At 35.0% G+C, this 22,233-nt stretch overlaps 1 protein-coding gene across 19 annotated transcripts in view; it reads left to right on the top strand.

Annotated features, from left to right (window-relative positions):
* The window catches only part of LOC106172234 (filamin-A), a 120,970-nt gene that overhangs the window by 34,872 nt on the left and 63,865 nt on the right, over positions 1-22,233 (top strand). For 18 of the 19 annotated variants that reach the window (XM_087015910.1, XM_087015909.1, XM_087015907.1 and 15 more), the window contains 15 exons: positions 8,625-8,772; positions 9,088-9,206; positions 11,541-11,618; positions 12,155-12,317; positions 12,561-12,761; positions 15,451-15,588; positions 16,007-16,143; positions 16,435-16,555; positions 16,904-17,097; positions 17,724-17,981; positions 18,200-18,320; positions 18,717-18,941; positions 19,540-20,196; positions 21,584-21,757; positions 22,067-22,177. In XM_087015910.1, the coding sequence (XP_086872036.1) occupies positions 8,625-8,772; positions 9,088-9,206; positions 11,541-11,618; positions 12,155-12,317; positions 12,561-12,761; positions 15,451-15,588; positions 16,007-16,143; positions 16,435-16,555; positions 16,904-17,097; positions 17,724-17,981; positions 18,200-18,320; positions 18,717-18,941; positions 19,540-20,196; positions 21,584-21,757; positions 22,067-22,177 (2,845 nt within the window). The remainder of the gene's footprint in view (positions 1-8,624; positions 8,773-9,087; positions 9,207-11,540; positions 11,619-12,154; positions 12,318-12,560; positions 12,762-15,450; positions 15,589-16,006; positions 16,144-16,434; positions 16,556-16,903; positions 17,098-17,723; positions 17,982-18,199; positions 18,321-18,716; positions 18,942-19,539; positions 20,197-21,583; positions 21,758-22,066; positions 22,178-22,233) is intronic. The other variant, XM_087015924.1, reaches the window with a different exon arrangement.

Below are 22,233 nucleotides of genomic sequence, written 5' to 3'. Positions count from 1 at the left end.
CTCAGCAGGTCTTTTTTCCATTTACAAAGGAACAGCAATGAAAATATTTTTATGAACAAATTCACACTTTTTTTATTCCACATTTGTATAGGGAACATAGAAGAACAGAAATGAGTGCCATTTACAAATTGTTTATTTTATTAAAAGTACTGCCAGTCAAAACAACAGGGGAAATGAAAAGACAAACAAAACAAACAAAACAAAACAAAACAAAACAAAACAAAACAAAAAAACATTTGATCGTCACCAATTTATTTCATGCATTGACAGGGTAAGAGACAGTATATGGTCACATGACTGTCATGTGTACAACCATAGTCCAATTGAGGGTTACTATGACAATCTGTGTGAAGTTTCCACCATGTATCTTCATTGCACCTTAAGTACTGATTAAAATACCTGGGACATTTTCTATGTCAAAAAGTCCAGCAAAACAATTTAAAGTAAACCTTCTCATATATATCATTCAGCATCAAACACTCACTGTCTTGACATTATGACTTGGAATGTATTTCAAGGTTGACTTGTGCATGTTATACGTTTTGATGTATACAACCAAAAAATATTACCAAATAATAGTTAAGATACATAAGATGAAATAAAAGAAAAATAGAAGATGGAATTTGAAATATAAAAACATCCTATTTTAATAAAGCAATGATCTTTATTACAGATTAACACAGAGAATATTTCTAGATGACTCAAACTTTCTTGTGTTCAAGTGCATTTGAATATGAAAAAAAAAATTAAAACTAACTCGTTAACACCCATACCATCCCTATGACAATATATTTATACAGCTTTCCAATGGCACGCTGACACTTGGTACATTAGTATGACCAAGGTGTATAACACATGGTGATCTACATACATAATAGTGCAGGACATTCCATCACATCTCGTATATAGGTCAGTGAATATTATCAAGCCATACCAGACAGCTTTATTCAGCGGCGTTGTGCTCCGTCTAAAGGTTATTGAATGTAGGCGAGACGGGTGCCCTCCCCGATATTCGTTATAAATAGTGCTTGCTTTTAAACAACGGTATCATGTTAAGTTTTCACATAAAAAAGAATGCAACTGAATTTTTTACGTAAGGAAATAGCTGATAACATTGATAGAGAATGGAGACATTTTTACAGTAATAATTGTTGAACTAAATTTTATTATTTCATCTTTTTTGACACTCTAGGATGATTGATAAATTTATTAATAAAACCAATTTTGTCCTTGGGCCAGGGCAGGGCGGGCGCTTAAAAAACAGTCCTGATAAAAGGTTCAACAGCTCAAAACAACTTATCTTGATTTTCTGTTAGTTCTTGGAGTTAAGTGACTTATGTTCCACTCATGGAAAACCAGTCCAGAACTATTTTTAAATACAATCTCAGCCCTTGTCCACTGAACTAAAAAATTATTAAATTTTGAAATATTGATATTATTTTGTTTGTGCTTGGAAGAGATATTAATTATATCACTTAGAAAATTTACTTTTTCTCTCTAATATAAGATATTCTCCAAGATATCTCCTGTACCTAGATCAAAGAATACTATTAGTTGTTGAACAGGAATTATCCAGAGACAAAAGTAAATGCTCAGCTAACTTGAGTCCATTTTCCTTCCTTATCAAAAGACATTTCTGCCTTCTGCATGTAGTATTGCCCAACCCAAATGTTGATAAAGTTTCAAGGAATTTTAATGCATTTACACTAGACCCATTCAATGTGTGATTATGAAAAAGGAAATTTTGGTTGTATTACTCTAAGCATACTATGCTGCAAGCTGGAGCAATTTTTTTGTCCAGTTGTTACTGGTTTTTGACTGTTAAGGGGACAACAGAAGTAAAAAAATAAGCTTATGTTCACACAACATCTTTCATCTTCTATAAAAGGGGGAAATGTGAAAATGGTGCTTCCCTTTAGCAAACAGTATTTGACCTGATCATGCTGTGACTTTATACTACAGTTATATGTTAAGATTCCAGTAAGTATTGTACTGTGTTCCAGTACATGTGAATGAGCCCATTAGCAATGTGATATATGAAGCAATACATTTAAGCTGGGTAAAGTAATTGAATTGTGCAAATGATAGGCTTGGTTGAAATGTGAATCTTTTTTCCTTATAACGAATACTCTTTCATTTGGAACCTAGGGTGTCATTTAGGGACCTTAAAAGGCCTGGAAAACAGTATCTGTTACTTTTCTGTCAAATTCCTTGGTGTTTTTTGAAGAAGTTACCATTGGTTTTATGGAACATTGATCTCTAAGAGGCCTAATATTATGCGATCTGTAAGCTTGGAATGAAGATGGAGAAATCCTTCACCCTAGATGAAACTGTCAGTTGCTTATATTAGACTTATTGATATTGATAGGACAGGTGTAGTGGTCTTTACTGCTGGCATCTCAGCTACACAGGTGATTCTTGGTGTTAAATGATTTTGATGATAGTGGGAAAGTGGGATATTCAAGTGCCTGGTGTCCTGCTGTTATACACATAAAATCTGCAACTTGTTTGAAAATATATCATTTGAGTGGTGTGTGTGAAAATCAGTTTAAACCTGAGCTATTCCTTCATGTTGAGCCAAAAAAGTTAAAAGAAAAACTTCTAAAGCACATTTACGGAAAAAGAAAAAATGAATTGAAAAAGTAGTCTAAGAGGAAAATGCTGACATGAAAATGTTAATTTCTATTTTGCAGCCATTGATTTGGAATATTTTCCAATACATGGAATACTTCCCAAAACATATCAATTATTAGCACAAATATTTCAATTAAATCTGACACAGCATTTCTTTCACCATATTTTCTTTTATCAGTTAATAAAGAGATGGTTAAATTCTACAAAATTGCACTACTCCATCATCAAAATGCATGGAACTCTCTCTATCTAGGTCTTCATCCTCTAAGTAATTTGGCCCGTGACCTCGTGACGCATGAAAAAGCAAAGAGATGGGCAGAGAAAGGTAGATATGGTCCCTGTATCTTGCAGCTAATTGCAGAAACATTCCCAGCATATGTCTGCAAGATAAGGAAAGTTGGGGAATCTCTGTGACCTTGAATGTGCTGAAATAAAAAGTGAAAAAAATGTTTTGGAATGTTGCCGTTCTTACGGTTTTGGATTGTAGAATATATATGAATGCAATCTTTATATTTAACAAATTTATTTAGGATGAAAATATAGAATTACAGAGTGCATAACAAGAAAACAAGCAAATTTCACCATAAATTCAGATTTTGTAGTAAAACAGTTCCGGTATGCTTTTATGAAGCTGGGGTTATAGATACAAAAATACTCCATATGATATTAACCCAATTAGCCAAATTTAAGCACAGCTATGAAGATGAAAAATATTTGTTAGAACTGTTACATTTTGATTTAATTTTCCTTAAATTTGCATGTCATATCTTGATGCACCAACAGTCAAGGGTTCTTTTAGATGCATATCTGTAGAAAGCAACCAGTTCTAATACTGTTTTAACATAAAAGTGGCTTGGCACTTTCAGACTGATTTTCTACTAGAATATTATAAAATAATGTAGGCTCTCTGAAATCCTCTCTCTGAATTATGAAGCCATTTGATTATTTGATGACACATTTTAGGCCTAACATCGTTCTGATTTAAGACAGGTCTGAACACTGCTGCATGCATACGGTACCTGTGAAAAGATAGGGGAGAAAAGTTCACTGTAAGTCAGATGTGAGCACCCTGAGCTTCAGAGCTAACTTGACACTAACCTCTTCACTGTAGCCTATCTTCATCGTGTCAAGTAACCTCTGACCAGATTCGATTGCCTCCGCCGCCCGCCAATCAAATTTAAAAGCCCGCACTCAATGACTCATTAAACGATCTAGCCAATGAACGCGAACGAGTCAAAGCGTGCTTTGTTCAAATCCGGACCAATCAAAGATAAGGCTGAATATCAGGGACTTGCCGTAACCTGTGGGCAGCACGCAAATTACATCGTCTCTCAGTAGATAATGATGCAGGGCCTCAAACTGCTAGACCCTATGGTTTCAATTCCGATTTACTCATATTTTGCAAAGAATCAAGAGATAACTTAACACATTCTTTTTCGTAGTCACTCGCCTTGCTTTCTTTGTGTACGGTAATACACTCGGAACTACTCGGATGTCTCCGCACTCTACAATAACTATGTTGTTAGTATGGAGCTTGCGGAATCAGCCGAGGATTGCCGATTGACGGTCAACCAATCAGCGTTTTCACCAAACTTTGGTGAAAAATTTTGAAACATGGATTTGATTGGCTTATATAAACTAGGTCAAACTATTTTCGTCAGAGGTTACTTGACACGGTGGAGATAGGCTACAGTGAAAAGGTTAGTGTCAAGTTAGCTCTGAAGCTCAGGGTGGATGTGAGGTACTTCAGGTGAAAACTACACTGGATTCCCCATTACCTGTGGAATGCTTTGATTTGAATGACCAAATATTAGAATAGGATAGTTCAATGTTCATTTGATAGTATGAGTTACATCTCTATTTTTGCCCCTGTCGCTTCATGTTAATCAAAAAAAAAAAAAATCTCATTTATATGTTCTGAATATTTTAAAAATGTGCAGAGAAAGCAATCCTGTTTTGCCAGAAAACAAAATAAGCAAAACTGCAGTTTACATTTGGAAGAAGAACCTCCACCCAGACTTTGGTTTCTAGCAGAAAAAAAAAAAGATGATTAAACTTGCTACCCGCAGAAATGTGATTGAGTCATGCACCAGATTACTTCACTTTAAATGAACTGACTGAGACATGTGCCATCCAAGAGAATGAAATATTGTGATGAAAAGTTTTAGGTGGAAAAATTGAGGAGTTTTTTTCCTTTACTCAAAGTTGAACACTTCTTCAGTTGAATATTCCTGGACTTATCATTTTGACATTTATGGTACAGATCAACTGCTGCGGTGACACATACATTTTGTTTTTGGTTACCTTGTGCATTAATAAAAATCCTACTAAAATCAGCTCATTTTCCAAGTATATGTGAATGTATTTATTGAGTCCACTGGATATGGTGGTAAGGATACAGTTATTTAAGAAAGAGATAAAGAAAGATAATTGAAGTAAATATATATATTCAGGTATAGGAAATGAAACAAATATCCAGGCATACAAAGAAATACATGCACACTAAACACAGTGACATCCCCTTGTACAAGTCTGGCAAAAGTTCACTTATCCTCATTAGAACTTTTTATGATCTGGGCAACACACCTTTTAACTACATCCGCAAGTAGTTTTGTCGGCAAATAACAAGCACCATAAAGCAGGTTCTGTGATCTTCAAACTGTGGTTTAGCAGGCAGCAATGGTATAGCCAAGCCTTATATAGAAAGCAGTTTTCTTACTACACTGGTATATAATAACCCATCAACATCAACACTACAGCTGCTGAAAAAGCTTCCAAAGATGCAAGGTGGTGTTCACACAGAACATTTTTTGGAACGGGGTCGTATTCACTCTGTTCTGGCCTTGTGTGAACAGATCTGGATGTCGCTATCCACGGAAATGTTGATACACAAAGTTTTGGTCACAAAATTGCTTGCAGTCAGGCAAAACCTAATTGATTTGCTGCATGCTGTGGTCACAACATAATGTAATGCAATCAACATTCCCTTTATCATAAGTACGCTTTGGATCTAACCTGTTGTGGAACTTGGGTGAGCAGTGTAAATTGGGCCCAGGCCAAGGTGATGTTAGAGTGTGGGCGGCAAGCTCTGTGTTTTTTATGCACAAACCTGTAGTCTGCCCATTTTGATGGGATAATTGAACAGAAATTGGAAGACGTTTGGCCAGTGTTATCATTTTCCTTCCTAGAATACAGCAGCTTTTATCATCTTAGTAATTTTAATTGCCTTAAGTGAGATCTTTGCAAAGGGCAGGGAGAGAGAGTGTGAGCGTTATGGAGAGAGAGAGAGAAAAGAAACTGGAAAATCAACCTTTTTAAAGATCAAATAATACAAAAAAAAAAAAACTTCATTCAAAATCCCATATTAAAATTTTTTTCTTGAATCTTATCCTTAGTGCCAATATTCTAAAGATAGCAATAAGTAATTACATTTTTTCCAGGATTTTTTCATTTCAATATTTATTATTATTTTCAATTATTGAAACAAAGGCAAACATTTAAGTATACTCAGTGTTTTATTTCACTCCAAACTGTCAGTAAGTGTTCGTTCTCAAAGTCTCTGATTGATTACTAAAGGGGGAAATGCCTATTATACATGGATGCAAGCATATTACCTAATGCATTAAAGGATTCACCTGGAGATTTTCCCCTCAGGAACAAGATAGCTGAGATGTTTGCATTAAGGTTCTCATGAGAAGTTCATCAAATGTTGCATCACAGAGCAGATGACTTCCTCTTCACCTTATATCTGGAACTGCCTGTAGATGTCAAAGTGAGGCTGGTGTGTCTGCCATCTTTGTATCTGTTTGGGTGATTAAAGCAAGTTATGTAAATCAGATCTGGATTATTTAAGTATGTAAAAATGGTACTAGTTCTAAATGTCCGAAGATGTCGGTGAAAAAGCATTGAATTTTATGACAATTTTAATAACCCTTGTGTGTAGTTAGAAAGACTACAGCAAGTACATGGAACCATTTTGATAAATCTTTTGAAACAAATTAAATGTGATATGGGAACTGTGGAACACTTTATTAGAACAAGATGTGTAAAAATGAAGGGTTAAAAAGGGAAATTGCTCAAATAATGAAAAAAGCAAAAATAACGAAAAAAAAAATTAATTTATCAGATTGGTGTTGCGTTAAAATCAAAATGAACCAAACTAACACTTGAGGCAAAACACAAATACTAGCTTAAACTCTCAAAGGTAAAACCCGAGGCAAATTTTGTCACAGATGGTCCTCAGAACTTCAGTCCATGTTCATCAACTCTCATGAGAACTTTACATTATTAAGTTACTCATAATTCTCACTGCATATTAATATCACATTGTGACAGTCTGAGGACAGATGGCTTAAGGGAACACAGTGTGTACCTTAGGGCAACACAAGGGAACACAGTGTATACCTTTGGGCAATACAGAGGAATATGCTGATAGTTTTATAACTGTCCTAAACTGTGTGGAAATGGAACTATATGCTGTTTATTACTTTAGTCGCATTCACAACAGATTATCCTTGGCCTAACTACTCTGCAGATCAAATTTAGCTGATCCCACTTTATAGCAATGCTGCATAATCCCCTGATGGTCTCCCTGCCTACCAAATTTCGACACTTCTTTTTAAATATAGTTGCTCTTGCTGCAGTCTCAAACAATTCTCCCGCTCCTTTCTTAGTTTTTGCTGAGCATTTTATATTATAAAAAAACACATTAATCTCTTCCGCCATTTAAAATTCATATACAGGCTCCTATTGTTGTAACTTGTTTTAAACAACTGCCTTGAATTTTTTTTAAACAGTTGAATAAGAAAAAGGCAAATAACTGTACATTAATGTAACATTAACCTAAGGTGAACTGTATTTGAACTTAGGGGCACAGGTGCACCTCTGTTCAGAGGAAAAAGAAAAATGATGCTTGTCTACGTACAGAGCTTATGAGCTAAAACAGTGCAGTGTCTACTTGTTTGCAAGAATAACGTCATTGTTATATGAAACATAAAACATTTGTTGATTTGAGATTGTAATATCAGACTATATATTCCTCAGATTTGATCGATCTTTAGGAAAAAAAAAAACAGCAACACAATATGGACATATAAAGATAACAGATTTGAAGGTGAAATAACAAACCATTTCTCCTAAATACCCAGCATTTAATGGTGTTACGGCAGTTTTCCAGAGTTCACATGCCTATTATTTCTAAATTTCACCAACTGTTATTTAAGAAAAGTTGAATAGTTCAACTTGAATTTGGACCTGATGGATATCTAGACTGGAATGTAAAATGAATATGTTCTTTAATTGAGATTTACGTATCATAATAAATATCTACATTAAACCCCCGTGTTTATTAATTACTTCCCCTTGCATATTAACGTATGAAATTGATATTCTGTCCGAAATAGACTAATAAAACGTATCATCTTCCAGCCTATACTCTCATTCATTCATATTCAGCATGTGTTGCAGCAGCTTCATTGTTATAGTGGCAGTCATGCCATAAATTGTGCTATATTTGTGACATATTGTATAAACCATATTGTAGTCTGGTGGAAACGTACTGTTTCTGATTTTTTATGGAGAGTGAGCTATCACAATTACACAGATCAACCTGTTTTTCACAACTAATGCAATGATTCAAGCTTATGACATTTTATTTATTGCCAAACTTGTCCCTTTGCAAACTTATATAATTATATCTTTTAAGAAAATCAGCATTAGAAATGCGTCCATTTTTACCTTTGTGATGATATTAAATCAGTAGGAACCATATTTTGTTTCAAGCTAAATTAGTGTGATTACATATTAGTTTGTAGGGATTTATTCTGACCCTGTCTTATCATCACTGATACAATATAGTTTGTGTTATAGTTTATAGTTATAGTATATGTTGATATACATGCATGTCTTCAAACTTCTCAGGAAACCACCTATTATTATTATTATTATTATTATTATTATTATTATTATTATTATTATTATTATTATTCCAGTTGATCAAGCCAGCTGAGATGTGTAACCCTAAGGTAGATGATCTCAGTATGATGACCTACCTCTCTCAGTTCCCTAATGCCAAGCTGAAGCCAGGAGCTCCAGTGAGACCAAGAACTAACCCAGCCAGAGTGAGGGCTTATGGACCAGGTGAGACATGTGAACAAAATGATATAAAAAGGATAGCTAGTGAAATAAAAGAAATTATAAAAATTTTTTTTTATTAAAAATGGAATGAAGTAACTCAGGAAAAAAAGGCATCCGTATTGTATTGTGGATTCCATTGATGAGAAATATCGGAATATTGATATGTTTGATACTATCACGTCTTTTAATTTCATTCACTGAGAAAATGAAAATGTATAAAATTTTTAACATTCTGTATAACACTTGAATGTGTCAGTAAAACAGTAGTTTTGTGTCAGTAAAACTTTTGTTATTAAAAGTTGTTCCTTTTCAATTAAGGTATTGAGCCCACTGGCAACTCTGTTGGAGCTCCAGCCAGATTCACAGTAGAAACATTCAGTGCTGGCAGAGGCACTGTGGAAGTGATCATCCTCAATCCTAAGGGTGCTCAAGAACCTGTGAGTATAAAGCACTGACAAAAGAACATGCATGGTATTAAGAATATATTATTTATTTTGTTTTGACATATTAAAAGCCTAAAGCTGACTATATTGATATGTCTGTAATTTCATATTTTTGCTGAGAACAATTATGCTTGTATTTTTTTCTTCTAAAAGGATATTGTTTTACCTACTTTTATTCATATGTCAATACAAGATCATTGTTTAAATTTGTGTAATCTCAAAGTGCACAGCTTTAACAATCTGAGTCAGTTCATTCTAGGTAGTAAAACACTGACATAATAAATGAGAATACTGTATCCAGTCATATAGGGTCCAAAGCATGTAGTCATTCAGTCCAAGTGTGGTTTTTTATCAGCTGGCATGGAATATAGCTGCCAGAACTGATAGCTGCATGATGGTTTATTTCTAGATATGAAAGTCTTTCGATTTTTATTAGGAAATCTGGATATTTGGATGCTGCAGCCATGATTTAAAGCAGCAAAGACCTTCCATGCTTGCATTTTTTCAAAGGCCCACTTTTACTTCTGTATTTCTCACCATTGTGATTTTATATTGTTGCATTGCTTTCATTAAGGTTGAAACTTTTGCTCCCATTGTTTCTTGAGGGTTTGTTTGCCTTGAAGTTACAGGCAAAACATGTAATATGAGGAGAGGGCATTTTCTCACAAAATACTCTCACCACAGTTTCTCTGGGAAGCTCAGAGAAAGACATTTTAGCCAGTGGTGCAATTTATTTCCAGGTTTCAGTGAAACAAATGTGTCCGTGCATTTTTTTTTTTGCCCCTATCAAGCCCAGTAACCTAAATGTCAGTATGTGATCTGGCTATATTGTGATAGAAAAATTGTTTCTTTGGCTGACATGCCTTGAGCAGGATTAACTGATGACACTGAAAATGAACAGGAAGCAGTGGTTGTTTTAAGAATACCTGCTACTTGTCGCCTGATCTTTTCGTAGGTATTCTGTTTGTGTGTTTTTAATAATTTTCTTCCATCATGCAAATGGTCCTGTAAAGTTATAGTCAAGCACATACTAGCTGTTACCTTTTTCATAGGAAAGGAACTGGTATATGCGTTATCATGAAAGAACTCTTTTCTGGAAATAGGTCATCATTTTTCAGTGTCTAGCCTGACAAAGAATGCACTTCATTTACCACTCGTGATTTGTTAAACGAAATTTGAAGTGCACTGTGTTACGTGATGGCCTGACGAGGAAAAATAACCATACGTTTTTCTCACAGTGAATGACTGTACTACATACAAGCCTATAGGTCTGTAGTACCTGTTTCATTGAGAGACAGTTATTCATTGTATTTGTTACTCTTAAGACCAAATCAAATTAGTGGCAGTGTCAAAGCATTGACACAATGTACTATAAAGTTGTGTTTGCCATTTCTTTGGATGCTGGAGGAAACATGTCTAGCCTCAGTTCTTACATGTACATATACCATCTAGCTTATTTAGCCTTGCTGCTTGCTGGATTGTCTTACTAGTGCCCAGGGAATAACTTATGTAATTAATATGATCCAAATACTCATTCGCTGTTCATTGGCAACCAACTATACTCTTCAGAAGGTGTTTTTGCAGTGGGATAGTAATGACATTGTATGTGTGACATTATGTTCACTCATAAGATGTTAACATTTTCCATATAACATGGCTGTGTGTGGAACTTGGATTAGTGAAGACGTGTCTTATATTATGCTGTTCACCACAATTCATTATAAAAGGGACTTTTATTAATGTGCATTGCTCTGGCTGGCTAGTTGCAAGGTTTGCTCTTTCATCTTAAGTGGACTATTAAATACCTGGATACGCTACAGCGGATAAAACCACTCATCTTCTCTGACCAAAAGATGATAGAGTTTCGTGGTTCTGGGTCATAACTTTTTTGTAGGATTTCCTAGAAATTTCGCGTGGGAAGGCTTAGAGATGGATAGAAGCCAGAGACTGAGTAGACTGTCGAGTACACTGCTGCCATCTATTTCCATATTTGATGGTCCTGACATGGACGAAGTATGGATATAAAAAAAAAAAATGTGTATGATGACAACTTTGTTGGTGGTCCAAAAAGACCAGGAAAAGTTTTCTTCAATGATTTTGTATAAACTTTGTCATGAGTGAAGGTTCATGTGGAATATGATTTTCAAAAAAGTTGAACGTGAATGAAGTTGTCATCAAACTGGTGTTTTTTTTCTCTTTTCAGTTCATCCATCTAGAAACACAACTGATTTTTGAGATTTATTGTGATATTTAACAGAGATGCAAGTCCTAAATTATGCTATACCTCAACAATAAAGTAAATGATATGGATTTCTTCTGTCATTTCAGTGTGAAGTTGTCTTCAACAATGACCGTAACCTGACCTACTCCTGCTGCTACACACCTACCATGGAGGGCAAATACAGAGTTAGTAGAACTGGCAATGATATAACTAGAAAACTACAGACTTGTTGCAAAACTCAATAGATGGTTTGGTCTTTTTCGCCTCACAATAGTATTGACAAAATTCTTTTAATGGTGGTGTTTGCCCTGTAGAATGTTGCCATTAACTGAATCTGCTGTTTTGTATATAGAACAAAAAGTCGTACAAATATAAACGTTTCGACACAAGTGCATCACCGGTTAGTTAGCTACATAGAAGTCCCATTTTTTATTCATTGAGAAATTTATTTTTATTGTAATTTATTTTTATATGACTTTATACAAATATTCATAGTTGAAAATTGATGTTAAATAGTTGTCATGTTACATGAATTAGTCCCATTTGAATGTTGAAGTAACATTTTATTTCTAATTAAGAAAAATATACTACAAAGTGATGTATACTTATTTACACTTTAAAGGCAAAATATCAATCCCGTAATTGGATAAGAAATGTCACAATTGAAATTGTACCTTTCTATTGCTTATAGTGATTCATTGTAAGATTTATTGTGCTTCAGGTGATCGTCAAATTTGCATCAAAAGAGATCCCCAAGTCTCCATTCGAGGTGTCTGTAGAGGGCGCTGCAGGCGATGCCAGTAAATGCTCCGCCGCAGGTCCAGGTCTGGAGAAAACTGGTGTCATGGCAACCAGGAAAACATTCTTTGAGGTCTTCACTAAAGGTATCTTGCTTTATCACTTGGTTTGTATGACTTACGTTTAAAGAACAATATGTCTGATCTTTTACAAAGTAGTACTTTTTTTTCCATTTGTATGATATTGTGCTCTATTTTCAAACTCTGATTAGCCCAATTAGAATTACACCTACTATTTTTGATAAATTCATATATTTTTTATCTTGCTTCATAATTCTCATTTGGGATTTTGAATTCAATTTTTGATGAATTTTCCTGTGTGCTACTTAGGTGCAGGCAAGGGCAATGTAGAGGTCAGCATTGTTGACCCACATGGTCACAAGGACACCGTGAAACCAAGCATCACTGCCAAAACTGAGGAGACATTCTATGTGGAATACACACCCAAGGAGTCAGGCGTCCACACTGTCAATGTGTTGTTTGCTGGCAAGCCCATTCCCAAGAGCCCATTCACTGTCAATGTGGCACCACGTAAGTGTTTTTAAAAAATGTAGAAAATTGGGCAAGGTGACCTCCTTTGGTAACTAGGTCATGCTGACCTAATTAATTTGTTATCAAGGTCAATGATTGATCACTTGACAGTTTTCACCGTAGTACACGTACATGTTGGGATTGTATACTCTTATGTAACGAATGCACGAAATGGTTATAGATATTTGAATCTTGATGAAAAAATTGATCCCAGTATATTGCTGACTGACTTAAAACAACAAAAGCAAATAGAGGATTGGACCAATGAAGACCACATGAAATGGTTTTTGGATGGTATTATGTGCACTTGTGCAGGTGTGTGATACTTTTGTCAAGTGGTCATTATTGACTTATTTATTTCAGTAACTAGATCACAATAACCCAATTACAATTATAATTGGGTCAGACTGACCTAATTATTTTCATCTGAACTCATGATTGTATTGACATACTTTTATTGATGATATTGGCTTGTAGTAAGAATTGCCTATAGTGCTGTCCATTTGAATTTTTATGCATTTCTAACAGTATTGTTTACTAAATTTGTGACAATCCCGTTCATAAACTTAAATTTCTATACCTCTAGTATGTTTTGTAGTATGTTTTAAAAGTAATTGCTATTGCATACAATTTTGCATAGAGACACTTATTTGGATTTGACCAGCATTATTGAATATTAATGTTTTGGAAACCGATTTAAATATCACTCTTATTTGTTGTTTGTTGTGTTTATTGTTTTAGCTTGTTTTGTGGGACACCTTTTGTATTTCGTCTTGTTTATGTTGAAATCATTTTGAAAAAAAATCTTATTTTTATTTCTCAGCTCCTCCAGGTAGTATATATACATATAAGGTTGCCTTTATGACCTATAAAATATCACCAGCTTTCCATTTTAAATTCACTTCACAGTTGACATAGCTGATGCACCAATTTTCAGTGCTTTTTTGACATATTCAACCTATTTTCCTACATATATTTTGTCCTGAATTTCAACTTGTCTTTAGATTTTTCAGGCAGTGCTTCACAAATTGTGCCCTGTCAGTGAATTGTGAAGCAATGCTTGACTAAGAAAGATATAGTCCAGTTGATAAAATAATCGATTTTTGTTCGTAGTTGTACTGTTATAATGTGATTAATCAATCCATCTTTTAATCAAACCCTCTGTACAATTTCCATGATTACATTATTCATGATTTAATGTTTTTTTCTCTCTCTTAAATCCAACTTCCATAAATTCAAATCTTCACCCCTATGTAAATAACCTCTTGTTTCACGATTTCATGCTTCCTTTCTTCATTAAATCAATTTTTTTGTTGTTAATTTCAATCTTCACCTATTTTTGAATGAGATAAAAATGAGCCCAGAGCCATGATAGTGATTTTCTAATCTAACCCAAAACAAATTTGAGATAAATAGTATTTTGCCATACCTGCATGAGTGTGTGACACCAACCTTGATTGAACGTGCATTTTTTTTAGAATGGACATGCCATGTCTTTTCCTGTATTAGATTTGGGAAATAAGATTTGAAATAATAAACTTCAACTTTTTTGTGGACATTTTATTCCAAAATGAAAAGTAGATTGCAATCCTTTATCTTTGAGACATTTTGCCTAATTAAAACATTTTTGGAATCATAAAATCAGTAATGATCATCCATTGTGACTGTAATATTCATTGGTGGATTTTTTTCCCACCAAAAGAGGAACAAAAATCCATTTTTTTCTGTGGAACATTTTTTCCTAATATTTTCCATTTGAACACATACCACTTATAGTGATCAAAAACTTAATACATCATATTGAACTATTCACTTAGTTGATTATTAATGATTTATTTAACCTAGATGTGTGAGAAAAGTGCAATGTGAAAATTCTGTAACCCAACAAATGAACAGATAGTGTATGGAAATAGTTTGCTTTAGATTTTGACAATTAAACCTATTAATTAACCATTAATGTGATATAAGAATATTGACGATAACAATAATATTATGATTGTAAAAACATTGTTAATGGCATATTATGTCGTGACCGTTATACAGTATCAAATTATACATATCTGTGTATTAGAGTGGTTTACAAACCATTTGTGGATAATCATTTGTTGATCTTTTAGACCTTTGAAATATAAAAATCTTGATTGTACATTGATCTAAATTAAACATCAAATTATAGCATCTAGTTTTTTTAAAATAAATTTTGGATTTGATCATACCCCCTTGTGGAAAATTTGAAATTGCCTGTGAATGCTTGATTTTGTGATATAAATATTTTAGTTTTGATTGCCCAGTGATTGCAGAAACCCTAGATAGCAATTATTATAATACATTTTTGTCTTGTGTCCATGATGTCATATACATAAGGCTTGAAGAATGAATTATTGTTTGTAAGAAAAGTGCATAAATTAGAGTAATGTTGCATATTATTTATTTGTAAGAACTGAAAAGGAACCTCCAAGACATTTAGGAAGAGATATGCAGATATTTAGTTTTTATTGCTATTAGTTTTAGTATGCTGTTATCACACTTTTATTATTATTATTTTTAGATTTATTTATTAATTATTTCAATTTTACACATTTTTTTAGAATCAGGGTGATAAGTTACATTCTTTTTTATTTATTAATTGATACTCATAAAGAAAAGATATATATATCTTTTATGTACATATTAATCTTCCATATTCCAGCTGTGGAGCCCAAGAAATGCTATGCCACAGGACGTGGTATCCAGCCCAAGGGTGTCCGTGTCAAGGACCATGCTGATTTCAAGGTACACACCAAGGATGCTGGAAAGGGAGAGCTTAAAGTACAGGTCGTAGGACCAGGTAAGTGGGTCTTTTTTTCATTATTTTTTCTATATATTATTAGTAAATTGAAGAATGATGATTAGATATTTCAGGAATGTTATTATTCTTATTCATTGTTCAGTCTGATTTTAGTCCTGGCCCAGGTTTCACAAAAAAAAAAACAATGAGTCCAGTTCCCAAGTGAAAAACTTACTTACTAACATTACCTCACGTGAACTCGCACTTTACCCTAGCAGGAACAGTGCTACAGAGCTCTCATGGAAATCCAAGTCAACTAAGCCGGACAACTGACTTGATTTTTTATGTGAAACTGGGGGCTGCAGTGCTAAGATCTCTATGTATTTTAGGTAGCACTGACAGAACCATCTTGATTTAGCATGAAAACAATAATATTGTCTTTGAATAAAAGGTAACATGTGCCCTCTGTGCATTTCAGGTGGTATTGATGAGCCATGCAAAGTGAAGAAGTTAGATGACAACACATACGAGTGTGTGTATATTCCACAGAAGATTGGAATCTATGTGGTCAACATTACGTTCAGTGGACAGCATATTTCTAAGAGTCCATTCAAGGTATGGAGAGCAGTTTGTGGTAGATTTGATTATTTGCAAGATGATTTGAAGAATTTGCTTAATTTTTGAGAAAAAATAGTTTGTTTGATTTTACAATTTTTTTTCTTGAAGTAAATTGTTAAATTTGATAAGTTTGAATCATGACCACTAAGCAACCTTTTTGCCCAAAGACTAGCTGTAAACTAAAGGAACCCAATTTTTACAAAATTATCGAAACTTCATCATGTATTTTCATACTTTGTCTTATGTTAATCATTTAATTAATGGATACATGTTTGCCATTTTGATCAGGTTGAAGTAGGTCCATTGAAGAAGAGCAACATCCGTGCCTATGGACCAGGTCTAGAGGGCGGCACTTGTGGCATGCCTGCAGACTTTGTTGTTGAGACCAATGGAGAAACTGGTGCTCTAGGTAATATAAAATGAAGGCTACCTTTCTGTATTAGAATGTAACATATCTGTTCTTAGTAACCAGTCTGCATTGATGAAAAATGGAGAAATGTGCTCTTCAATACAGTAACTTTGATTGTCTTTCATCCGGGACATTCTAGTTGAATGTAAAAGTAATCTAAAGTAGTTAAAATTTTTGCTCCTTATCTTGGTATTTATTTTATTACAAGTTTTTGTTTCTGATACTCACTCAGACCTAGATAAATGCATAAGCAAATGATATCTTGGCTGATATGAGATTCTGAGGTATCTGTCCAAACCTTTGATCACTGAAATATCTTCAATAATTTTTACCAATTCTGCTGTCCAGGTTTCTCAATTGAAGGCCCATCCCAGGCCAAGATAGACTGTAAGGACAATGGAGATGGCTCAGCAGATGTGACCTACTGGCCCACGGCTCCAGGAGAGTATGCTGTCCATATTCTTTGTGATGAGGAGGATATCCCTAACTCCCCCTACATGGCCCAGATACAGCCACAGACTGATCTGTATGATGCTTCCAAGGTAAGGGGCAGCTCTATGCCATTGCCTTCAATGACAGAGTATTCTATACCATTGCCTCTATTGTCAGGGTTCTTTTGATAGTTGCTTCTGTTGACACAGTTCTCTATAACATTGTTTCCAATGAGAAGGTTTTCTATACCATTGCCTTAAATTACATAGATCTATTTACCGTTGTCTCTAATGACATCATATTTTATACCATTGCCTCCACTGACATAATTCTCTACATCATTGCCTCCAATGACATAGTTCTCTATACCATTGTCTCCAATGGCATGTTTTTATTCTTGCTACCAGTGACATTGTTTCCAATGCCACAGAGAACTAGATTAGTGTTTTCTGCTGATAAATGAACATAAAAATGGCATTGAACATGTACTTCGTTAATAAAACCCTTAATAACAACAATTTTCTAAAGCTACCCCTTCAAACCTAAATAAAGCATTTTTCAGTTTCAACACTAAATATCATAAAAATACATAGAAATACTGCACATAACACATCTGAGTGATTGTCTCAGTAATAAAATAGATTTGAAATACATAGATTATACAAAATAGTTTTAAAGTTGAGTAGTTCTCCAGTAACTTAATATTTTATAAACTAGCCCACAATTTCTGCTTCAGGTCACAGCCTATGGTCCAGGTCTGGAGAAAGACGGTGTGGTTGCCAATTCATGGGCCGAGTTCACCGTGGACACACGTAAGGCTGGCCGTGCTCCTCTCAAGATCACGTGCTACGACAAGGACTACAAAGAGGTGGAGGTCCAGGTGGTGGATAACAAGGATGGAACCTACAGCTGCAGATACATGCCCAAGAAGTTTGTCAAACACACCATCTTTGTTGTGTTTGGTGGATGTAATATTCCTAACAGCCCATACAGGGTAAGATATTATTTAAAATTGGGCTTCTTCATCTAGTTTATTTTTAACATTTGTTATATAAGGTTATGAATTTCAAATTCTGTGGCCAAATAAAGATCCCTGTGCTATATGTTTATCTTTGTGACATTTGTGTTCCAAATTGGATATTTTTTAAACAATTTTTGACCTCATGGTGATCAAATGCAGATTTTACCTCATAATTTTTTTATCTCCTTCAGGTCTATGTAAAGGAGCCCAGCAACCCATCCAAGGTGAAGGTATATGGACCTGGTGTGTCCAAGGGGGTCAAGACCTTTGAAAAGACCCACTTCATTGTGGACTGCAAGGAAGCTGGACCAGGTAAAGCTACCACAGTGGCCAGCACTGATAGATTACGGTGTGACTTTTTTTCATTTTACAATGTTCTAGGAACATTTTGATTGATGCTTGATTAGATTTCTCATCTTATTTTTAAATATATATATATAAAGAACTGAAAAAATAGTGATAATAACAGATGAACGACCCTGAAGATTCTTTGAGAAACAAAAATTAAGTGGGCTCAGAATTATTAGAAGACTTCCAATACCAGTTATTGACTTGATTTGTTTTATGAAAAGGGTCCTGGTTATTTTCTGATTCAATCGCTGGTTTTGTATAGTAAGAAATGCCTTTTTTAAAATAATAATAATACCTTGCAATAAAAAACAGAATATTAGTCTCAGTCTTCTTAAATCCCATCCTCATCTCCTATAGGTGATGTGGCTATTGCCCTGACCGACGAGAAGGGACTGGACGTGCCAGTGAACACCCTGGACAATGGCGACGGTACCTTCACCATTGAGTATGAACCCAAGTCTGTGGGCACATATACTGTCAGTGTGTTCTTTGCTGAGCAGGAGATCCCCACCAGTCCTATCAAAGTGGATGTCATCCCAAGTATTGATGTCAGCAAGGTCACTGTGGATGGACTGGATGATAGTAAGTGGATACGTTACGTTTGTTTACTATAATGATATTGATATACATACAGACTTCTTGTATCTATTTTAAGTTTTGCACTTATATTGTCTTTGAACAGTTGGTGTTTTTTTAAATCTTTATAATATGATACTGATGCTTGTGATAAACTGTGTAAGTGGATATTTGGATACAAAGAGAATACAAAGGGGTTGTTCCTGTGACTGGTTTTTATATAGAATTGGTGAATAAAATAGATTTCATTAAACAAACAGTACTAATTTAAATTGTTGAAGATAGATTTGATTTTTTGATTTTCATACATTTTCTCATCCTTATATTTAGGTTTTTAATGTGTGAGGAGGTCCACATGTGTACTGTTGATTTATTTTGCAGGATCTCAGAACTGTAAAAATAAACTGATAAAAGTTATAGTTTAGTGTGCTTATATTCAGGTCTTCCAGCTTCCCAGGAGAGACTTACGCCTCAGCAGAAGGATCCTCCTTATTATTATCATGATAACTTTAATAACACAATTGTATTAATTTTACCTGCAAGTACTTGTTGCTATTACCTTTTAGTTGTGAACAGGTTAAATTGTTCTTTCACCTCTCTTTAGCCATCTACGTTGGCGAGGAAATTGAATTTGACATACTTACTGCTGCTGCTGGCAAGTCTGCTGCCACTCCCACTGTCACTGTGACATCTCCCACTGGCAAAACCCTGTTTGCAGTCGTTGAGGAGACCGTTGACGGCTACGCAGCTCGTTTCACACCAAACGAGAAAGGCCCACACAGTGTGGCAATCAAATTTGCAGGCCAGGAAATCCCTAAGAGTCCGTTTAGCACAAACGCTGTGGAGCGTCCAAAACCAGTAACCCCAGTGGAAGAGAAGCCACTGGCTCCAGAATTGGCCCAGGCTCCAGTTGAAGAGGTACCAGATTTGTCTGGCAATGTGAAGGTGTACGGTGAAGGTCTGACCAAGGGAGAAACTGACAAGCCCAACGAGTTCACCATTGATACAACTGAAGCTGGACCAGGCGGACTTGGCCTGACCGTTGAGGGTCCAAGTGAGTCCAAAATCGACTGCCAGGACAATGGGGATGGTACCTGCAAGGTCACATATACTCCAACTGAGCCCGGAGAGTACAAGATCAATGTCACTTTTGCTGATAAGCCAGTGCCAGGGTCGCCCTTCCAACCCAAGATCACCAGGGGCAAAGCTGAGCTGGATGTCAGTGGAGTCAAAGTATTCGGCCCAGGAATCCAGCCTACTGGTAACCAACCTCTTCCTCTGTCAGCATGGAGTGATGACATGCTAGGCATAAACTGATGACATCATGTTGTGGTGAATGACATCATTCCTTTTGTGGCGATGTTGCATAAGCTGATGGCATCTTCAGCATGAAGTGAGAGATTTATCATAGACTGATGACCTTGTTATTTGAATGATGATCTGCTATGCAAAAAGTGATGACAAACCTTGCATATAGTGATGACATAATCAGCATTAATTGATGACATTCTATGCATAAATTGATGACATAGTGTGATGATCATCAGCATGGATTGATTTCAAGCATGGCAAAGACTGTCTGCTGTGAGAAATAACAAGCAAGGATTTCCATTGTTGTTTATATTTTGCTATGTACTTTGGATATTAACCAATTGTTTGATGTTTCAGGAATCTACGAGTTACATCATGTTGCTTTAATGGACTTATCTTGTCTCAAATCCCTAAAAAATATTGTGATGAGTCAAAATTATTCAGCGTGAGGATATGTTCTGTAATTATTTCTATTTCAAAATTTTCCCTGTGTTTAATATTACTGCCATCTTTTATGATTTCTATCCCTTAGCTAATTGTTTGAAGATAAGACTCACATAATTATTTATTTTACAACCACAAGATACAGACCAAACACTTTGACCCCCTTTTTCCCCTTAATTTCAAGAACCCAAATAGTCACATGAGATGGTCTATGAAGTCACATGGTGTTTTTCTCTTGCATGAAGTTAGTTTGTTAAAAAGTTTGATTTTGTTCAGGTTGATTTATACCCATTTTTCCCCAATTTTGAATAATTTATATATTCTCTTTACTCCCTTTACTTGTTTATTTTTTTGCTTCACTTTGGTTTATCATTTGTGTTGCTAATTTGCTTTTTGGTTCAGTTATTGTTTGTTCTCTTATATTATAAGTTTATTCCGATTAGCTTGAAGACTGTGTTCCATATAAAGTTTAGATTTTGTTTCTTCTCCATAGATATGCTTGGCAAGCATCTTGAACATAGCTCTGCTTTTGACGATTGAAACACTTTCTCTGATATCAAATGTAGAGCTTCTCAACTCGGCTTGCCAAGTATCAGTTCTCTGTCAGCATCTTTCCGTTTTACCCAAAATGTTGTACGGACATTTATGATTAGTTAAATTTTGACAAGTTTCATCTCAGAATTGTAAACAATTCCAGTCTGTTAAGTGATATATTGACATTTGAATTACAGTTTTACAATGATGAAGGTGATTTGCATTATATTTTTATGGCAGTGTAGACAGTGTATTTCATCCAAATTGTAATTGCATGCTGAGTTTTGCATGGTTAGGCCGCATGTGAAAGAAAACCATCAACCAATTTCTTATTGCCCCTTTTCTTTTTTTTATTTCAGGAGTGTTCCTGGATTCTACCACTGACTTCACAGTGGATGCTCGCTCTGTCACCCCAGTTGGTGAGGGCAAAGTACGCGCCATTATCACAAATCCATCTGGAACCAAGAACGACACTGTTGTCAACAACAACAAAGATGGCACTTACAGAGTCAGCTACACACCATATGAGAAAGGTAGGTATTAATAAATTATAAAAATTATATTGTTTGCCATTTAGTTAAAATTAAATAAACTTGTTGAAACATACTGAATGTTATTCAGTAAGAGCAAAAAGAAAATTGGCTTTGATCAATTGAAGTTCAGGCATCTGAATATAAAACCCATCATTCAATGTTTAATATATTTCTTTTAACATTTAACTTGTAGCACAAGAAAATTCCACTTACATATTATTGTTCAACCAGTGTAAATACTTGAGGTATCTCGTTTGCATTGTGTTATTTTTACCATCGTGCCTCACAACACTTTGTGTTTCTCTCCAGGTCCACACCAGATAGATGTGACCTATGAAGGCTTGACCATCCCTAACAGCCCCTTCCCAGTCAGTGTGGTGCCAGGCTGTGACCCAACCAGAGTCAAGGCTTATGGACCAGGTTAGTTCTCAGAAGTTCTTTCATTACTTGCATTATTATTTGCTATTTGTCAATCT

Source organism: Lingula anatina, chromosome 6 (genome assembly GCF_051362555.1).
Source record: "Lingula anatina isolate TDL-2025a chromosome 6, LinAna3.0, whole genome shotgun sequence".
Classification (NCBI taxonomy): Eukaryota; Metazoa; Brachiopoda; class Lingulata; order Lingulida; family Lingulidae; genus Lingula; species Lingula anatina.
This window is presented reverse-complemented; position numbering and strand designations above follow the sequence as displayed.